Source organism: Canis lupus, chromosome 11 (genome assembly GCF_011100685.1).
Source record: "Canis lupus familiaris isolate Mischka breed German Shepherd chromosome 11, alternate assembly UU_Cfam_GSD_1.0, whole genome shotgun sequence".
Lineage (NCBI taxonomy): Eukaryota > Metazoa > Chordata > Mammalia > Carnivora > Canidae > Canis > Canis lupus.
The window spans coordinates 1,677,384-1,695,949 of NC_049232.1; the positions used below are offsets into that span (position 1 = coordinate 1,677,384).

An 18,566-nucleotide genomic window follows, 5' to 3' on the forward strand; every position below is an offset into this window, starting at 1 on the left:
AGTTTTTACGATATTACTGGCACCTGTCAATGGTCCCTCTGTGGTCTCTTAGGGGCTGGCACTCTAGCGTCTGTGGTACCCCAGGTGGAGCCACACTCCTGACAGTGTCCCCCCACCAAAATTAATAGTTCTGGGGGAGTTGAGAAATATTTTATTTGACACTCACCAGTTCAGTGACATAGGTTTGATGGTAACTGAATAGAAATGAAATAGATCTCCCTAAACATAGGGGAGAAAATCTAGGAACAACCCAATGTGTGTGATTTTGCTTCATAAGTAAGTTGGAGGAACCTTTTGGAAATTATTAATGGTCTAGAATTGGGGGGAATGACAATCATTACAAATTAGAACTGTGGGGAGGCCATAGGGGCAGCCACAGAGCAGAAGGGGAGAGCCAGATCAGCACCGACTTGTCCATCCAAGGGTGGTGGCTGTGCTGCATGCTGGGCCTCGTGCATGCTCTGGACAGCAGCCAGCTCTGGCCCCTGCCTGTGGCCCCAGCCTTGTGAGATGCCTTCAGTGCTGTTGACCACTTGGTGCATTCGTCCGCCCTGCAGCCCTCAGCTCCCTGCTTCTGGATTCATCCCTTCCACAGCTCCCCTTCCTCCCATCGGCTGATCTGCTCCAGCACCGCCCACCCTCTGCCCCATGTCACACTGACCCCACCTTGTGTTTCCCCAGAAAATTAAGGAGATAACCTACATGCACTCGGAAGGCATCCTGGCTGGGGAGCTGAAGCACGGACCCTTGGCACTAATTGACAAACAGATGCCCATCATCATGGTCATCATGAAGGACCCTTGCTTTGCCAAGTGCCAGAATGCCCTGCAGCAGATCACAGCCCGCCAGGTGACAGCTCTCAGCTGGGCTGGGGCCCCTTCTTTCTTGTCCCCTTCCACACAAGCCCACCTTACCCACTGTCTGCCAGTGCTGGTTAATGAGTGGTCCTGCCACTGAGCAGGCTGGACCACACACTCTCTCCCAGGCCCTTTCATGAGTGGTACACACACTCAGAAATGGCTGGCCAGCCTGTGGCCATGTGCACACTGGGTCCTCAGGGAGACCTTGTGACCCACATTGGCTCGAGCTATTCTGGATCCCAAGCGTGGAGTGCCTTGGAGGTAGGAGCTCGCAGAGCCCCCCCAGATTCATCATGAAATTAACCAGGGCTCATGAAGTTACCAAGAGATGAAGTCCAACAATGACCTTGAGCTCAGCACAGTGGACAGAGAGAAGCTATAAAGCACAAATCACTTTATGTCCCTACTTAAAACCTTCCAGTGGCTTCCCATAAAACTGTAGTGACCACAAGCCTGCATTATCTGGCCCCTTTCTTCTTCTTCCCCTCATGCCAAGCTGATTTCTGCGTCATGCCTTAGCGCTGGCTGTTCCCTCTGCCCTCCATGTACTTCCCATACCTTTTCCGAGTTGGCCTCTAGTCATTGAGGTCTCTGTCCAAATGTCGCCTTTTTCGAGAGGGCTTCCCAGACCTCACTGGTGTCCTGCAGTCATATAACCACGTTTTACTGCCTTTGTGGCACATATCTGGAATTCATCGTTATATAGTGGTTGGCTTGTTTGTTTTTATTTTCTACCACTCAGTTATGAGTCCCCTCAGAATAAGGAGTGGGTGTGCCCTGCCCTTGGGAAGGCTCATTGAGGCTACTCAACGAATGGGAGCTGGATGAATGCCATAGGCTGGCGATCATCCTACCAGGGGAGAACAAGAGAGACTCACCAAACAGCATCAAACACTTTGTCCTTCACACTATCACCTCCTCCCATAATTGCAACAAAAGCAAAAGATCACTGTTATCATTGCAATGAGGTTTATCTCAGAAACTCTGCTGTGTGTGAGGGGTTGCTTCTTTCAGAGACAATCTGCATGTCCTGATCCTATTTCTGTGCTTTAGGGTCGCCCGATTATACTGTGCTCCAGGGATGACACTGAGAGTTCCAAGTTCGCATATAAAACGATTGAGCTGCCCCACACAGTGGACTGCCTCCAGGGCATCCTGAGTGTCATTCCACTGCAGCTCCTGTCCTTCCACCTGGCTGTTCTCCGAGGATATGATGTATGTCTAAAACTGCGCCGAACCCACCGAAGGGGAAAAACATAACCCCAGAACTTGATTTTGTTCTTAAGTGCTCAGTTGGTGTAAATATTCATAGGAGAAATTTTTTCATTTAAAATAACTCTCTTCTCAAATGAACTTATACCCCTTGAGAGCAAGGTGAGACCTGCAAGATTATGAAGACCATTTCATTAGGCTATAAACTCATCACCCAGAGAAGCAACGTTAATTAGTGCATTTAATAATTTACTCAGTCTTTTCCTTGTACATGTGAATTTTTTAAGATTTTTATTATTATTTATTTATTTATTTATTTTTAAAAAGATTTTATTTATTTATTTATTTATTTATTTATTTATTTATTTATTTATATGAGAGAGAGAGAGACAGAGACACAGGCAGAGGGAGAAGCAGGCTCCATGCAGGGAGCCCGATATGGGATTCGATCCTGGGACTCCAGGATTACACCCTGGGCTGAAGGCAGGCGCTAAACCACTGAGCCACCTAAGGATCCCCAAAGATTTTTTTATTTTTTATTTATTCATGATAGAGAGAATGGCAGAGACACAGGCAGAGGAGAAGCAGGCTCCATGCGGGAGCCCGATGCAGGACTTGATCCCGGGACTCCAGGATCGCACCCTGGGCCAAAGGCAGGCGCCAAACCGCCGAGCCACCCAGGGATCCCCCTGTACATGTGAATTTTTAAACATTTTTTTGAGATTTTACCAAGGATGGCATTTTACATCTTCCTTTTAAATATATTTATAAGCATTTCCTTATATCTTGAACTTATTGTAAGCAACATTGACAATATTCCCTATACAATAACGGGTTCATGTTGATACTCCAACACAATCTTGCAGCATGGATTATAACAGTGATTTAGCCAGTCTTCTGTTATTTAAACTGTTGCTAATTTGGGGGGAATATCTGCACAAATCACAACTGCAGTCAACATCTTTGCACATATATCTTCCTCCCGCATTTAAGATTTGTCCTCAGTCTGGCAAATGATTCAACATTTTGAGACTCCCTAAACATATTGTCAATTTATATTCCAGAAAAGAACCAATTTATGATCTCACTCGCAAGTGTATAAAAGCATATAATTCGCTGTGTAAAGAAATAGAAGTTTTGTTACAATTTTATTTTGAGAAGCTTTTAAAGATACATAAACATACCAAAAAAAAAAAAAAAAAAACCACACACATAATGTAACAAATACCTCATGGTGTACATAGCCAGAACTGCCATGGGCCAACATTTTGTCATATTTGTTTCTTTTTGTAAAACAAAAAACAAAAAAAAACAACAAAACCCCCCCCACATTATTGTCACAAAAAGACATTGCAGATAGAGTTGAAGTGTGCCCTGTCAACCATTCCTAATCACCTCTTCTTCCCAACCCCCACCCCAAAAACAAGTCTTGTGGATTTAGTGTGTATCCTTCGAAGAAAAGTGAATATTTAACAGGTATTTAACAGGACAGACTGAGCCAGCTGGTTTTAATAGCATGAATCATATCCTTTTAAAAGTGTTCACACAGAATGACACATGTTAGGTGCATACTAAATGTTTATTGAATGAACTAAACATTACATAGTTGAGTGCAGTTTCTAGAGTAAGGAAGCACTTCCAAGACGTAGGTCTCTGGGAGCTCATGGTCGAAGGTGACCAGGAAGCCCATGTCCTTGTCTTCAAGAACTCTGATAAGAGGCTGTATGATATGGCATGTTTGCTGAGATCTGTGGAGTCCTGAGCGCTTACTTTCTATCTTTTCAGGTCGACTTCCCCAGAAATCTGGCCAAGTCCGTAACTGTGGAATAGAGAACCAGAGGCTGAGGAGGCCCCTGCCACCTATATAGTATGTGGTTCAAGGCCTGCCTCAGGGACGCCCACGTGGGAAGAACAGCGGGCATTCTGTGTGTTCCGAGTAGATCCCAGTAGAGCTTGATGGCTTCCACGTGCCTTGTACCCAAGTGCTTTGCTTACAGCAGATACTGTTTCTCTGTGTCCTGAAATTGCCAGAGGAGAAGGGAATCATTGTTTACACATGGGGATCAGAGCAGACTTTCCCACTACTGTGCAATAGAGACACAGCTCTCTTCAGAGTAACTGTGAACCTTTTTTAACCAACACTAGTTAGTTTTAAAGACAAAATATTTATGATGATTGTATAGCCTTTAAGTTATTTTTCTAGTATGTGGCTTTCTGTAGCCAAGGCATCTCCCAAACTGTGTGGCCCAGCCTCCCGGCAGGGACACTCATCTCAGATTTGAACACAAGGCATTGCCCCTCTGGACTCCATCCTCCAGATTTCCTGTCCTCTCTTGACTCTCCCTGAATCCTGTCCCTGACGTCAGGGAAGCCCTCCCACCATTGCCCTATGCCTTCTAGAAATCCCTTTAAAATCTCAATGCCTTTCAATGATTTCTTCTCCTATAGATTTCCCCACCTCCCCCCACCCCCGCCAGACTCTCCAACTTCTGTTCAATCTGGTCATGGTTCTTTTTAAGCCCAGGCAGCATTTTGGTCCCTGCTCCGACCTATAGTAAAACAGCTTGAAATATCCCATGCAAGAGAGTAGTTTCAAGTGGGCTATCCTGCCCTCTATTTAAAAGCGTGCACAATCAAAATACTATGCAATTTTAAGATAATAAAGACAGTACAATTCTTTTTTGGTTTATGCGTTTGGATTTTTGTTAATCTCCTGCTTGTCATATACTTGGATCTTGAGGGCTCCTCAGGACAGGAAATCCACAGTATCTGGTGGGTGAGTCCTGTTTCTGGGTAGCCAGTGTCACCGTCCCCACATCTGTAACCTGCGTGCTTTCTAGCATGAAAATGAGTATTTATTTTGCGGGACCGAACAAAATGTAAGCTATTTGGGACTCTTGGTTGAATCCACTGAACAGCTATTGGAAGGGGTTGGACCACATGGTGCTGTTTAGGAGGATTGCCCAGAACCCAAAGGCAGCATGCAGGGGTGAAACTCTCAGATCTGTACTTTTTCTTTCCATGAGTCCATTTATTAACTATGATGGTCAATAAATGGTCAATAACTGACCAATTTTATTAATATAATCGTGCAGGAAGATAAGAAGCCAGGGACAGGGTTCTGAAAGCTTGAGGGGTCAGAATTTAGGCTCCCAATGAAAGTGGCCATCCCAGACGGCTTGAACGGTTTCTTCATGACCACTCATTGGTGTGAGTAGCTCTAGTATCCCATCAGACCTCTGTTCGGGATTACCTGCAGGCTACTCAGCAACTATTCTTCCCTCTTCTATGCTATCCCCTGTGTCATAGAGGTTTGCAACCTGGGAATTACATTTCCAAGTTAAATTCCACCAGGGAGAAGCATCATGGAAGGTCTGGAAGGTAGTTTAGAAATCATGTTATTGGGATCCCTGGGTGGCGCAGCGGTTTGGCTCCTGCCTTTGGCCCAGGGCGCGATCCTGGAGACCCGGGATCGAATCCCACATTGGGCTCCCGGTGCATGGAGCCTGCTTCTCCCTCTGCCTGTGTCTCTGCCTCTCTCTCTCTCACTGTGTGCCTATCATAAATAAATAAAAAAAAAATAAAAAAAAAGAAATCATGTTATTGAGAAATTATGTTACTATTCCTCCTCTGATAGAAGCAGAGAGAAGCATGGCTTCAGCAGAAAGGAGGGCCTGCTATGGCCACTAGCCCCAAAACACACACTATGACTAGCTCCCTGCAACTCCCCCACCATCCGGTGCTCTGGGCAATGGCAATCATCAGCAGAGGTTTCCTGCGGCTCCTCCAGAATCCCACTTCTGAAGAGCTGGCAGGCACCCTGGAGCCATGGTGGCATTCTCTGAGCCACATCCTCCAGACTTTCCCACAGATTATCCAGGCCTAAATCTTGCTGGAAACACCAGCATTGGTTTCTGTCTTCTTTTTTTTTTTTTTTTTTTTTTTTTTTTTTTTTTTTTTTTTATGATAGGCACACAGTGAGAGAGAGAGAGGAAGAGACACAGGCAGAGGGAGAAGCAGGCTCCATGCACCGGGAGCCCGACGTGGGATTCGATCCCGGGTCTCCAGGATCGCGCCCTGGGCCAAAGGCAGGCGTCAAACCGCTGCGCCACCCAGGGATCCCATGGTTTCTGTCTTCTAAACCAGACCATGGTCATTACAACTTCTGAGGTCAGAAGGCTTTACAAAGTAGCCAGAACATTTTTATCTGGACAAGAACCAGAGAGGTGCATTTCATCTTACACCCAAAAGGTGATTGCCATCCTGACTTTTGTGCTAATCATTTCTTTGCTTTTCATTATAGTTCTACCTGGGTTCTATCCCCCAGCAATACACCACCTAGTCTTGAAAATGGGGGCAAACACACACAAGATCATGATCCAATTTCCCCCTCTCTGGGAGTTGACACATGTTAGGTGCATACTAAGGCCCCTTCTGGGGAAGTTGCGAGCAAAGTCACAAGTAGTCTTGGGAAATATGGATCTCTTCACATTTGGCTGCTTAGCAAAACTAAGGTGTGGACCAGGCACTGGACGTGCAGTAGTACAGTCAAAGGGAATGGGCTGCCATGCCTCCCGCTGTCAGGGAAAAGCCAAGAACTTCAGTGAGTGACACCCATGTCCTCAGCAGAGCGTGAGGGGAGAGACCTCAGGAGCACATGGTCAGGACAGGCCAAATCCTGATGAGAATCTGGGCCAAGCTGCCCTGCGTGTTCTGTCTTTGGTTTAAGAAGACAGCCTGATAGAAATGAGAGGGTCTTAGTGATGACCATCTCCCTGGGGTCACACTGCTGTAGGACGACGGCTCAGCTCCCTCCACATCTGGTGCAGAGCTGCCTTCAGGGATCCCTCTGTCATCCTCCAAGGGATCCCCTGGTCATCCTGCTTCCTGTATCTCCCATCTTCCTTCTGAGTTTCCTTTTACATTTTGGTGGAGTATATCTTTCTTGAGCAATGGAGCCTGGGAGTTAAATTTTTGAGATGCTAGGAAATATATGACTCCACACCTCACATGGGACTGAGGGTTTAGCTACATAGGAATTCTAGGTCACAAAAAAAAATTTTTTTTCTTCAGAACTGTAAAGGTAATAATCCATTAGCTTGTTCACAGTTTTGCAATGGAGGGCTTCAAGGTCACTCTGTTGTAGGTGACTTTTTCATTTCCTTCTTCTCCCCCGGTTTTCTGGAATGCCACCCTGAGGTGTCTTGGGTCTCTTCTCATTTAGTGTTGATTTCAGTCTGATACCTTCTGCCTGTCAATTCCAGGGAATTTTCTTGAATTACTTTTTTTTTGTGGATTTCTTTGTTTTTCTGGCATCTTATTTCAGAGGTTGAAGTTTCTGGACTGGCCTCTCTTTTCCTATCATTTTTATTGTGCTTCTTACATTTTTGCTCTACTAATGGGAGATTTGACTTATTCCCTCAACCTGTTTACTACTAAGGGTTTTCCTCTCTGCCAATACGATTTCATTTCCAAGGGCTCTTTTTTCTTTTTTAAATTCTGAAGATATAAATTCATATATATTTAATAACACATATTTTTAAGCCCATACTTTATTCACATTTCCTTAGTTTTATCTAATGTCCTTTTCCTGCTTTTTCCTGACATCACATTACATTTTTCCTTAGGCTCCTCTTAGCTGTGACCATTTCTCAGACTTCCTTTGTTTTTAATGATCTTGACATTTTTGAAGGCCACTGGTGGCCTTTCTAGAATGTTCCCCAATTGGGTTTGTCTGATGTTTTTCACATGGTTAGACTGGGGTTATATGTTTTGGGGAAGAAGACCCCCAGAAGTATAATGCCATTCTCATTACTTCATATGCAGAGGGGTACATGCTATCAACATGTCTTGTCACTGTTATGTTAGCTTGGTCACTGCCTGAGGTAGTGCTTGTCCGGTACTCTAATTTTTCTCCTTTTTATACTGAACTTTTTTGGAAGGAAGTCACTATGCCCACCCCCATTGAAAAAGTGGGGAGTTATGCTTCACCTTCTTGAGATTATCTACATAAATTTTTTGGGATTCAATACAGACTTGTCTGTTCTTCCTTGTTTTTTCATTTATTAAATCATTTATTTCTATTAGTATGGACTCATGGATTTTTTTTTTTTACTAAGTTATAACCCAATACTGTTATTTCTTTTTTTGCTCATATTGTCTCCCACCATTGGAAGCTCTTTCAATTGGCTGTGTCCCTTTGACTACCCCCTATGTGTGTGTATTTTGCAAGCAGTTCCTTATTTTCTTGTACCACAAGATGCTTCAGGCTCCCTGCCCCAGCCCTAGAATCAATCATTGCTGATTTGGGATCACTGGTTTCTTTTGCTGGAGAGTAGCAGTAGAAAACAATTCCTGGGCTCTGGGTGTGCTTTTGCTATTGGGGTGTCACTGCTTTTATACCATCTCAGCTGAGAGCAAGGACATAGCAGTGCACTAAATATCTTTTTAATGGCTTCAAGGATGCAAGACCTTGTCATGCTCTCTGAAGCTGGCAAGATATTTTTCCTTTTAGAATTTCCTTTCTTTTTCACTATAGTTTCTGTTTCATTCTATATAATAGGCTGTCTTAGTTTTGTGATGTTTTGTTTTTGTTTCTGTTTTTTTGTTTTGTTTTGTTTTGTTATTTTTTTCCACATGGCCTTGGGCTGTCCAGTCAGATTCAAGGTGGGGGGGGGGATGTTTTGAGTACACCATGGGACCCATTGATGCCGAGATTCACTGCTGGGCAATCTGGGGGAGTTTGCCACAGGGGGGTCGGGGGTGCTTTAGGTTTTAAGAGGTCTGGAAATATCTAGTGGGTGAGGTCTTTGTTTAGGTTTTAGGGCTGGTCTGACTTCCAGAGAAGAATTTCCCAATCCCTTGCCTGACAGCAAGGGTCCAGTTGCTGGTGCTTTGGGGGATGCCTGGAAAAGGAGGGCTGAGTGCCACTGTATTCATTTATACAGCACCTATGCCCTTTTTCTTATCAGAGAATAAGACCCCAGCCTTCTGCCTCTCCCGGCTGTTCCTGCTCTTTTCTCCTGCCATGTTTTCCCATGAGTATGACTGCCCAGCCCAGGGGTGGGAGCCCATGCCCCAGGAGCCCATCAGAGTCATCTTCTGGAGATCTTCAAATTTGATTTGGGACAGAGGGCCTGCCCCCACTTGGGTGGTGGGAGAGCAGAAGGTGACACCAGGAGAAGGAAGCTGACCCAGAGGAAAACAGGGTGTGATGAAAAAGTTTCCCCATAGCTTCCAAGGCTCTGGCCAGGCTCTCTAGGTGGTGGTCCTATGGCCAAATCCACCCATGCTCTCCCAGGTGTTAAAATGCAGAAACATGGGATCAATTGTCCCCACTGGATTAAGCGCAGATTGGCTTTCTCTAACACACAATTGGAACAGTCTTGACTTCCATTCCCTGGCATATGAAGTCCTGGTCAGGGTTGGGGAGGAGATGGGGAGGGAATGCGGGAGCAGGAGGAGAACGGGCAATGTGAGGAGGGAGCAGAGGAGGCCAGCACAAGGACACTCACTGTCCCCTCGTGCACTGGCTATGCCCTGACCTTGGCACTTCTCTCCTTGAGCTCTTGAAGCATTCCCATCAGGTGGGGGTCACCACCCATGCCCACTCCCCATGGAGCTGAGGCTCCAGGAAGCAAACCTTTTGCCTAGAACAGCACAACTAAGTGAAAAGCCTAACAGGAACCCAGTTAAGGCAAGTCCAGATGAGTGGATGATGAGATTGGAGCCATGGAAACCGGTCAGCACTGTGATCCCTGGACCAGCCTCCAGTGCACCCAGCACTCCCAGGTCATGGCATGGAGCCTGAGTTCTTCTTTCTTCCCTCCTGTGCTCCACGCCCCCCCCCCCCCGCCTCTGCCGCCCCAGGGCAGGGAAGTGGGCAATGTCTGCCAGGTGGGCGGTGTTTGGTGTCTGCAGCTGCCACCCAGCCCATATAGGAGCCAATGGACTTCATCTCAGAGGGCACATGGTCAGGGCTGCAGAGGCAAAGGTGACAGGAAAGGGGGAGGTGACAGAAGGCAGGTGGGCAGTCGTGATGCAGGTACAATAAGGCCTTCTTCTCAGCAGGAGAGGGAGCAGCCAAGGCCAGAGGTCCCCACCCCAAAAATCAAGCCAGGAACCCTGGCATCCTCCTTGACTCCATCTCCTTCATCACCCCCACATCCCACCTCTAAGGCTGACAATTTTTTCTTAAACAGACTTCTTTACATCAAGTTTTTTAGTATAATTTACATCCACTAGAAGTTACACTTTTTTAGATGCCTAGTTCTCTAACTTGAAATAGTGATATGACCATTATCATCATTAAAATAGAGTATACCTGCCTGGGTGGCTCAGTTAAGCATCTACCTTTGGCTCAGGACATAATCCCAGGGTCCTGGGATCAAGCCCTGCATCAAGCTCCCTGCTTAGTGAGGAGCCTGCTTCTCCTTCTATCTCTGCTGCTCTCCCTTTCTTGTGCACTTTGTCAAATAAATAAAATCTTAAAAAATAATAATAATAAAATACAGAGTTTACCCATCATCCTCCAAAATTCCCTCCTGGCCCCTGGGTGATCATTCCTGCCCATGCCCCTTACCTTGACCTCTGGCAATCACTCATCTAATTTTGCTTTTTCTAGAATGCCCTATAAAGAAAATCATAGAGGATGCAGCCTTGTTTGGCTTCTTTCACTTAGTATAATGTCTTTTTTTTTTTTTTTAAAGATTTATTTATTTATTCATTCAGAGAGAGCGAAGAGAGAGGCAGAGACACAGGCAGAGGAGAAGCAGGCTCCCTGCAGGAAGCCCGATGTGGGACTCGATCCTGGGTCTCCAGGATCACACCCCGGACCGCAGGCGACGCTAAACCGCTGCGCCACCGGGGCTGCCCAGTATAATGTCTTTTGTACTTTTTCCATGTTGTACATTTGTCAGGCCAGGGTTTTTTGTTGCTAGGTAATATTCCACTGTATGGATGTACCACAGTTTGTTCACCCATCAGACAACCTACGGGCATGGGTTGTTTCTAGTTTCTGTTTTGAATAAAGTCGCTATATTTACGTAGAGCTCTTTGTGTGGACATGATTTTATTTCTCCTGGATACATATCCAGGAATAGGATTGCTGGGTGGTATGATAGGTATATGTTTGATGTTACACGAAATTGCCAAACTGTTTTACAAAGCAGACATGCCATTTTGCTTTCCCACCAGCAGCAGATCAGAGTTCTAATTGCTCCACATCATCACCACCTGATATTGTCTGTCTTTATTATAGCCATCCTAGCGGCTGTGTGGTGGTAGCTCACTGTGACTTGTCACATCCCTCAAATCTTGAAATAGTTTTCAAATCAGTTCCTTCCTCTTCACACCTGCCCCAGGCCAGGCCTCTCCTTCTCTTACTAGGGTCTTCTCTTGCAATAGCTCCCTAAATGGTCTTGTGAACATAAGCCCCTCGTCCCTGAAACTTCATGTGCTCTACTGATCTTTCCAAAATAAACACCTAATCACATCATTCACTTCCTTTCTTAAAATCCTTCAAGAGCTGCCCTTTACCTCCATGGATGGGCCCCTATGCTGCAATGCCCCAAGGGCCAGCTAATGAAGTCGTGACCAGAGATGGGTCATAAGAAGTAGCAGGGACTATGGTGACCTAGGAGCTGCCCCTAAAAGCTGCCACTCAGTTCCAGCTGGTCTCTGCCTTCTGGGAATGCAGGCCCCATGTTGCCAGAGCTTCTAACTATTCAAGAGAAACCAGCAATTGAGATTCTTTTCCAAGTGAAAGCTCCCAATTTTCAAATGTTGGCAACTAAGTCAATTAAAGAAACAAACAAACTGGGCTAAACAAGGCATATCAGTGAATTGAAGTGAGCCCATGGGTTTCCAGTCCACCTCAAGGCCCTACTAACCCCCAGTCCACCTCTCCCCATCTCCAGCAAGACCAGGTGACCTCTGATTTCCTGAACACACATATAGGTCCTTATGTCTGAGTTTCGGGTCTCAGGGCCCATTCTGCCTAAACCACTGGCCTAGCACATTCCTGTTAGCCTTCCCGCCTCAGTGGGGGCTTCCTCCTATCCAGGCCTTCTCAACTACTTCTCACCACCTGGCAGGCTAAGTCAGCTGTTAGTCATGCTCATGTGTGCAAATACCCTCTCCCTTCCCCCTGCACCCTTTATTCACTTGGCCTCCACCAAAATTCTGTGCACTTTTCCAAGCATGGACTAGATCCTTCCTCATCACCTCAGCTGTGTCCTCAGCTTTGCTCCTTAAACCAGAAAAGGCAGAATCCTTTTAGAAAATTATAAGTGTGAGTGTGTGTGTTTGCACATGATTTTAGGTACTCACTTTTCATGGGGTGCATGTTGTAAACTTGACTGAAGGGTGTAGCAATGGGTGTCCCATCCTAATCTAAGGGGAAGCAGCCATGAGTGCTTCTTTATGAAACGACAGCTCTGACAGCCAGGCTTTACTAGTCTCCCATAATCCTTGATGATAGCAATTTTTGGATGTGTTTTCTCTTGTGCACCTGGGGCAGGTGAGGCTGATGTGAGGACCAGTGTGGGCAGGAACCCACCGGATGGGCCTTCAACTCAGAAGCTACAATTTCAAGCAAGGATGGGCCATACTCAAGTTCAGAAAACTCCCTCTGGTGGCCAAGGTAAGGAGTGGCCTAAGGGAGGACACCAGGGCTGGATCCCTTCCTCTTCCACTCCTTCGCGGAGGCCCTGGAGCCCTCGGTCTGGCCCTGAATCTCAGACTTGCCATCCTTCCCAAATTCTCTCAGCACCCTCCATGCCCCCCAGCTCCTTGACCTCCCTAGGGTCCTGCTTCCTCCTCTCCGTTTGTCCCCTGCCTTATCACGCAGTGGGTTCTGGCATCCTGTGAAGGCTGCTCCTCTTTCACAATCCTCTACTCATCCGGTCCCCAAAGTGTGCATCGCCCCCCACCCTATTCACGGACCTCTGAGCTTTCTTTCCAACGTGTCCAGCCCCCTTGCCTCACTTCCAGCTTTGCTTTTACAAACGCAAATCTGGCAACACGCGATACCCTGGCCTCTCCCATCATTTCACACGACCCAGGCCTGCTGGAACCTGACCGAGGGCCAGAGTGTTGCAGAAGTTGGCTCAGAACGTCAGCGTCCACGGAGTCCAGGCCCTAGGGGGATCTTAGCACTGCATTCCCTTCAAGGCCTTGCCTTTCTCCGAGTCAGAGGCTTAACCCCAGCCCCGGATACACCCGCCTGTCCCCTCCTCCATTCTGTGAAGGACCCGCCGGGGACTCGAGCACGCGGCCACCCGTACTCCTCGCACCGGGCTCCCCACTCCTGGGAGTTCACAGAAAGCCGCAGGGTGCAAGACCCCTGCCTCTCCTTCCCGCTCCCTCGCCGCCTGCGGGTCCACATCCCTCCGGGGCCACACGGCTCCGATTCCTGGCCGCGCGACGCCAGGGCTCGGATCTCCCCTGGCCCTGGGCTCCCCCCTACGGGCCGCCTCTCCGCCGGCGCCGTGCACCTGCAGCGCGGAGGGCTCCACGTCCCGCCGCTGCGCCGCGGCCCCGGCCCCGGCCCCGGCCCCGGCGGGGGGATGGCCGGCTCGCACGCGAGCGGGGCAGGCCCGCGTCCCCCGGCAGGCAGGCAGCGCTCCGCACCGGCGGGAGCAGCTGCGCGGCGGCGGGCGCCAACCCCGCGGCCCTCGGCTCCGAGCCCCCGGCTCCGCCCGCCGCCCCTCCCGCGCCGCCCGTCACGCCCCGCCCCCCGGCGCGATTGGCCGCGTCCCTCCGGCTTCCCGCGCGCTGATTGGCGGGAGCGCGAGTCCGTCAGGCCGGCGGCGGCGGCGGCGGCGGCGGCGGCGGCGGAGGGGGAGGAGAAGGGAGCCGGACCGGAAGGGTCGAGTAGCCCCGGCGCCCCTCACACCCACTGCGGCGGCGGCGGCGGCGGCTGGGTGGAGCGGGGCGGGGCGGCCGGCCGAGACCCCGGCAGCGGAGCCGCGAGGGCCGCAGCGCAGCGCCGCCCGCCCGCCCGCCCGCCCTCTCCCCTGGCGCGGCGGCTGGAGGCGAGGTGAGCGGGGCTGGCGGGCGAGGCCTGGCGGGGCTGCTGGAGCCGGGCCCCACCGGGCCGGGGCGGCGGGGGCCGCGGGGCGGGGGCGGCGGGGCCGCGGGGCCGCGGGGCGGCGGCTGCCGAGCGGGCCGGGCTCTGCGGGGCGCAGGCGGCCCCGGCCGCCGCCCCTGCCCCCAAGGCTGCCGCAGTCCCCCTCCCGCCGCCGTCAGCATCCAGGGGCTGCGGGCCTGCTCCCGGCCCGGCTGCGCGGACCCAGACACCCAGGATCCGGCGGGAGGCGCGCAGCTGCGTACCCGCGCGGGGATGCTCGGGATCCCGGGTCTGGCCCCCGCGACCTTGGCTAAGGCACTGGCCCGCGCCGATCCTCTGCCTTCCCCTGGGGGAGTGGGGAGATGTCTACCCTTTGGGACAGGGCTGTTGTCAGGCGGTAGGAACGTGTGTGAAAGCGCCTGGGCAGGAACCCCCGGATTATAGGTGGAAAATCGGGCGGGATCCTGCCCCATGGTGGCGTGAGTAGGGCAGGAACCCCTCGGCTCCCCGTCCGCGCGGAGACCCGGCCCCCGCGCCCTGCCAGTGCCTAGTCATCGCACATTCAAGTGCCCGAGCGGGCCCTGCCCACCTCCCCCGCCGCTCCCACCACCCAGAGTACGCGTTCCTGTCCCATCCATCGTCTCTCCTGCCTTGACCGTGCAGCCCCGTTTACCTCAGGACCTTTGCACTTTCGTTTCCAGTGCTTCGAGCTGTCTCTGGGATCATTCCACAACAGTCTCTTGCTGGTCAGATGTCTCATTTTCCACGAGGCCTTCCTTGACCACTCTCTTTCTCCCCTTAGTCATTCTATCTCATTATTTTGTTTAATTTTCTTCCTAGCATTCACTCTGCTTTGAAACTATTTGTTTATTTTGTTTCTCCTCCTAGGATGTAGCTTTATGAAAACAGGTAGTTGTTTCACTTGTCCACCGCTTTATTCCCAGTGCGTAGAAGGCACACAGTAAAGTATTCAGTGATAGCAGTTCAGTGAACGAATGAATGACCCTGCCTGCTGTTGCTTTTGCTCTGTCCGCTTATTTAGTGACTTCTGACTAACTTGTGAAATATGTAAGCAGATGGAAGCTTGTTCTCATTTTGCAAAACATTTTAACGTCCTTGACCCCTTTATTTGGTAACTGTCAGAACAAGCTGGGATATAAAATTTTACGTTTTTGTAATATTTTAGCTCTAATTGCCTTCCACACATTCAGGAGGCGTTTACCAAATTCTGCTTTATCTAGGTCAGGCTTTCTGCTTGGCACTGGGGACACAAATGCAATAGCAACAGGGTCTCTTCCTCCAGAGAGCCCGGTAGAGGCAGCAGACATGTGGACAGGTTAGTGCCAGGACAGTGTGATGCTTGCTGTAGTGGGGGGTCCACACTGTGGAAGTATGGAGGAAGTAACAGGTGGTGCTAGAGTTGGGCCTTGAAGGGTGGTGAGAAGTTTGCCAGGCAGGGAAAGGCGAAAGAAGGACTGTAGGCCAGCGTGGGGTCAGGAATCAGCCTGCAGGGCCAAATGTAAAAGATCATGGACTGGTGGGGACCCTGGAAAACTAAACTTCAACCAGCAATTTTTAAAAGAAGTCAGAACTTTATGCTGTATTTCTGTGCTCCTGATTCTTAAATGTTGGCAATAGCTAATTCTTAAAAATTTTTAAATGCTCTGAGCCATGCAAAATTCACTTCGTGTGGTTGCAGGACTGTCGATCTCCAGGGCAGGTTATATAGGAGGGAAGAACTGCAACGAGCTGGAAAGGTAGCCCAGGGCCAGGGGAGCTGGGCCCTGTTTGTCCAGGTACTCTCACTTAATTGTCCCTGGAGCCCTGTGTGCAGCAGCCGTGAAACCCATTTCTGCAGAAGAGGACGTGGAGGCTCACAGAGTTTCAACAGTCTGCTTCCTAGCAGGCAGCTTGGAAAGTGAAATTTGAACTGGGATCTCTCCCCAGCTAACATCCTTTCCTGGGTGCCTCTGCTCTCACTGTTCTCTTTTGGCTTTTAATTTGTTCTGAAAGAACAACATCCAAGGTATTTTTCTTCATTAACCTTTTCTTTTTCTTTCAAAAGGATCCTGTAGAATTAAAAATAATCCTGTTTTGGCATAGTCTTCTCTGAAGAGCTTTGATATTCCTGAGGATTTAATTTTTGGGATGCCAGGACAGATTAACATGTGTTTAAAATAAGTGTCGGAGGGCATATTCAATTTGTCTATCTAAAATAAAATGTTCTTAATTTTCTGGATAAAGAAAAGTGCCAGATGAAGCAATTAACAGTGAGTAAAGCAGTTGTTTTCATGATGCATAAGGTAAAACAGAAACCACATTTTCTTAACATTTGATTTGGCAGTAGGGCAGCTATTTGTGGTTTAAATATGTAGCTATACTTTACCACTGATTAAGAAGATGACTTGTTTTTTTTTTACAGAATTTTCTTGAAGAATAATTAAATCTGTACTTCACCTTTTGTGATTGCATGAACTAGTTTCAAGGCCAGTCTTTATTTTAACTGTTTATTATGAGAACTTTCAAACAGACAAAATTAAATTAGTATCCAGCTTCCAATGTTATCAACTCCTGCCCCATCTTATTTCACACACAACTCATCTACTCATACCCTAATCCCCCTGTTCTTGTCAAGCAAAACTTAAATGTCATATGTCATATCTCTAAGAGATAAGGACTCTTTTAAACTTAGAAATGCAGTAATTCCTTAATATAATAAAATAATCAGTCAACATTCAAATTCCCACTTGTCCCATAAATGTCATAGTTCTTTAACTGTTTGTTTATTGGAATCAGGATCTAGATAAGGTGCATAATTGTGATTGGTTGATACATCTCTTAAGTTTCTTTTTAATCTGTAGATTCCCCCTTTATTGCTTTTTGTTTGTTTTCCTTGTAGTTTATTTGTTGAATCAGTTGCTTGTTCTATACCATTTCCATGGTTGGTGTCTTACTGACTGCCTCTCTGCAATGTAATTTAACCTGTTTCTTTGTATTTCCTGAAAATTTATAGTTGAATCTAGATGTGGCTTGGTCAGATTCAGGATGCCCTAGGTGGGGTGCTCTCTTCCATCTAGAGGCAAGTAAGCTCACTCTGTGATGTTAGCAGGTATTGGTGCTCAGTGCTTAGACCCATTGATGCATTAGGGGTTGTATTATTTGGGAAGCAAGTTTATATATCTTTTGCACAACAGAAGCTCATTGTTTTGGATTTTATATTGCTTTTAAATTGCCAGTTAAAATGTTTTTAGTTGCTATCTCAAATCCTCTTTGGAAAACGTTAGGGTATAGATTAATAGGTATAAAAATGAGCAAAGATAGTAGTGTTTTAATATCAGACTTTCTTATTGCTAAAGAAGTTTACTAAACATTTGAAGGTAAAATTCAAGAAATTTGATTTGATTTCATGCATTTGGGTTTGTTTGTTGAGGTTTGGTTTGGTTTCGTTTCGTCTGTAAAATATTCCACTCTTCCTCTCTGCCCCCAGCTAATTTTACTAATTTTTAGTATCTTTCTTACGCAAAGACTACACACTCTAAAACTTTTCAGAAATAGTAAAATTGGACTCTAAGGATACATGGATAACAAATGAAATAATTACCTTTTTCTTAAAAAATGAGGCCTTAGTATTAACTACCTGTACATTAAATGGGTTCTTGCCTATTCTGAAGTTGTAATTTTTTTTTTTTTTTTTAAGATTCTGTTTGTTCATTCATGAGATACACATGGAGAGTGAGAGAGAGAGGCAGAGACAGAGGGAGAAACAGGCTCCCCACAAGGAGTCCGATGCGGGACTCGATCCCGGACTCCAGGATCAGGATGTGAGCCCAAGGCAGATGCTTAACCGCTGAGCCATCCAGGTGTCCCCTGAAGTTGTAATTTGAAGTATTTCTATAAGTGGATTTTGGGCTTTAGGAGAACAAACACTGTGAACACCTTGTAGTGGTATGTTAAAAGTTTGTCTTTCCATAGGCCAGGATAGGAAAAACTTAGGGATTCGTTTAAAAAACAATTTGTCCTCCCTCTGCCACAACAGTGCAAAGGATAATTGAGAAAGAATGACTGCTTTTAAAAGAACTTCCTTTAAAAACTATATATGTGTATGTGTGTATATACGGATTTGTATAGATCTATGAGTGATTTAATGCGTTAGACTACTTAAGTGTTGTGCATCTCATCCAGTGCTGCTACTAGTTTGATTTTAGTGTATCAAGGGGTGAGGGTGCAGCCCAGGTAATGAATCCACCAGCTCTGATTCTGAAATCAAAATCTGTTTCACCGACTCTTAACTCTCCTCTCAGAAACATAGCACCTCTTATGAAGTAGATGTCTTCAACAAATGTCCTGAAATATCACCTGCTGGGCCCAATCTAGAATGAAAAGTGAATTCTGTGCATTGCCTCCTGTGTGTTGTTTTTGTTTTT

At 47.5% G+C, this 18,566-nt stretch overlaps 2 protein-coding genes across 4 annotated transcripts in view; both read left to right on the top strand.

Moving 5' to 3' along the window:
- Positions 1-4,759, top strand: part of GFPT2 (glutamine-fructose-6-phosphate transaminase 2) — a 41,363-nt gene extending 36,604 nt beyond the window's left edge. The window contains exons 17-19 of the mRNA XM_038551713.1: positions 682-849; positions 1,914-2,075; positions 3,858-4,759. Coding sequence (XP_038407641.1) covers positions 682-849; positions 1,914-2,075; positions 3,858-3,902 — 375 coding nt within the window. The 3' untranslated portion in view covers positions 3,903-4,759. The remainder of the gene's footprint in view (positions 1-681; positions 850-1,913; positions 2,076-3,857) is intronic.
- Positions 4,760-14,042: 9,283 nt separating this feature from the next.
- MAPK9 (mitogen-activated protein kinase 9) overlaps positions 14,043-18,566 on the top strand; it is a 51,602-nt gene continuing 47,078 nt past the window's right edge. For all 3 annotated transcript variants that reach the window (XM_038551716.1, XM_038551717.1, XM_038551715.1), the window contains exon 1: positions 14,043-14,112. The gene's annotated coding sequence lies outside the window, so the exon portion shown is untranslated. The remainder of the gene's footprint in view (positions 14,113-18,566) is intronic.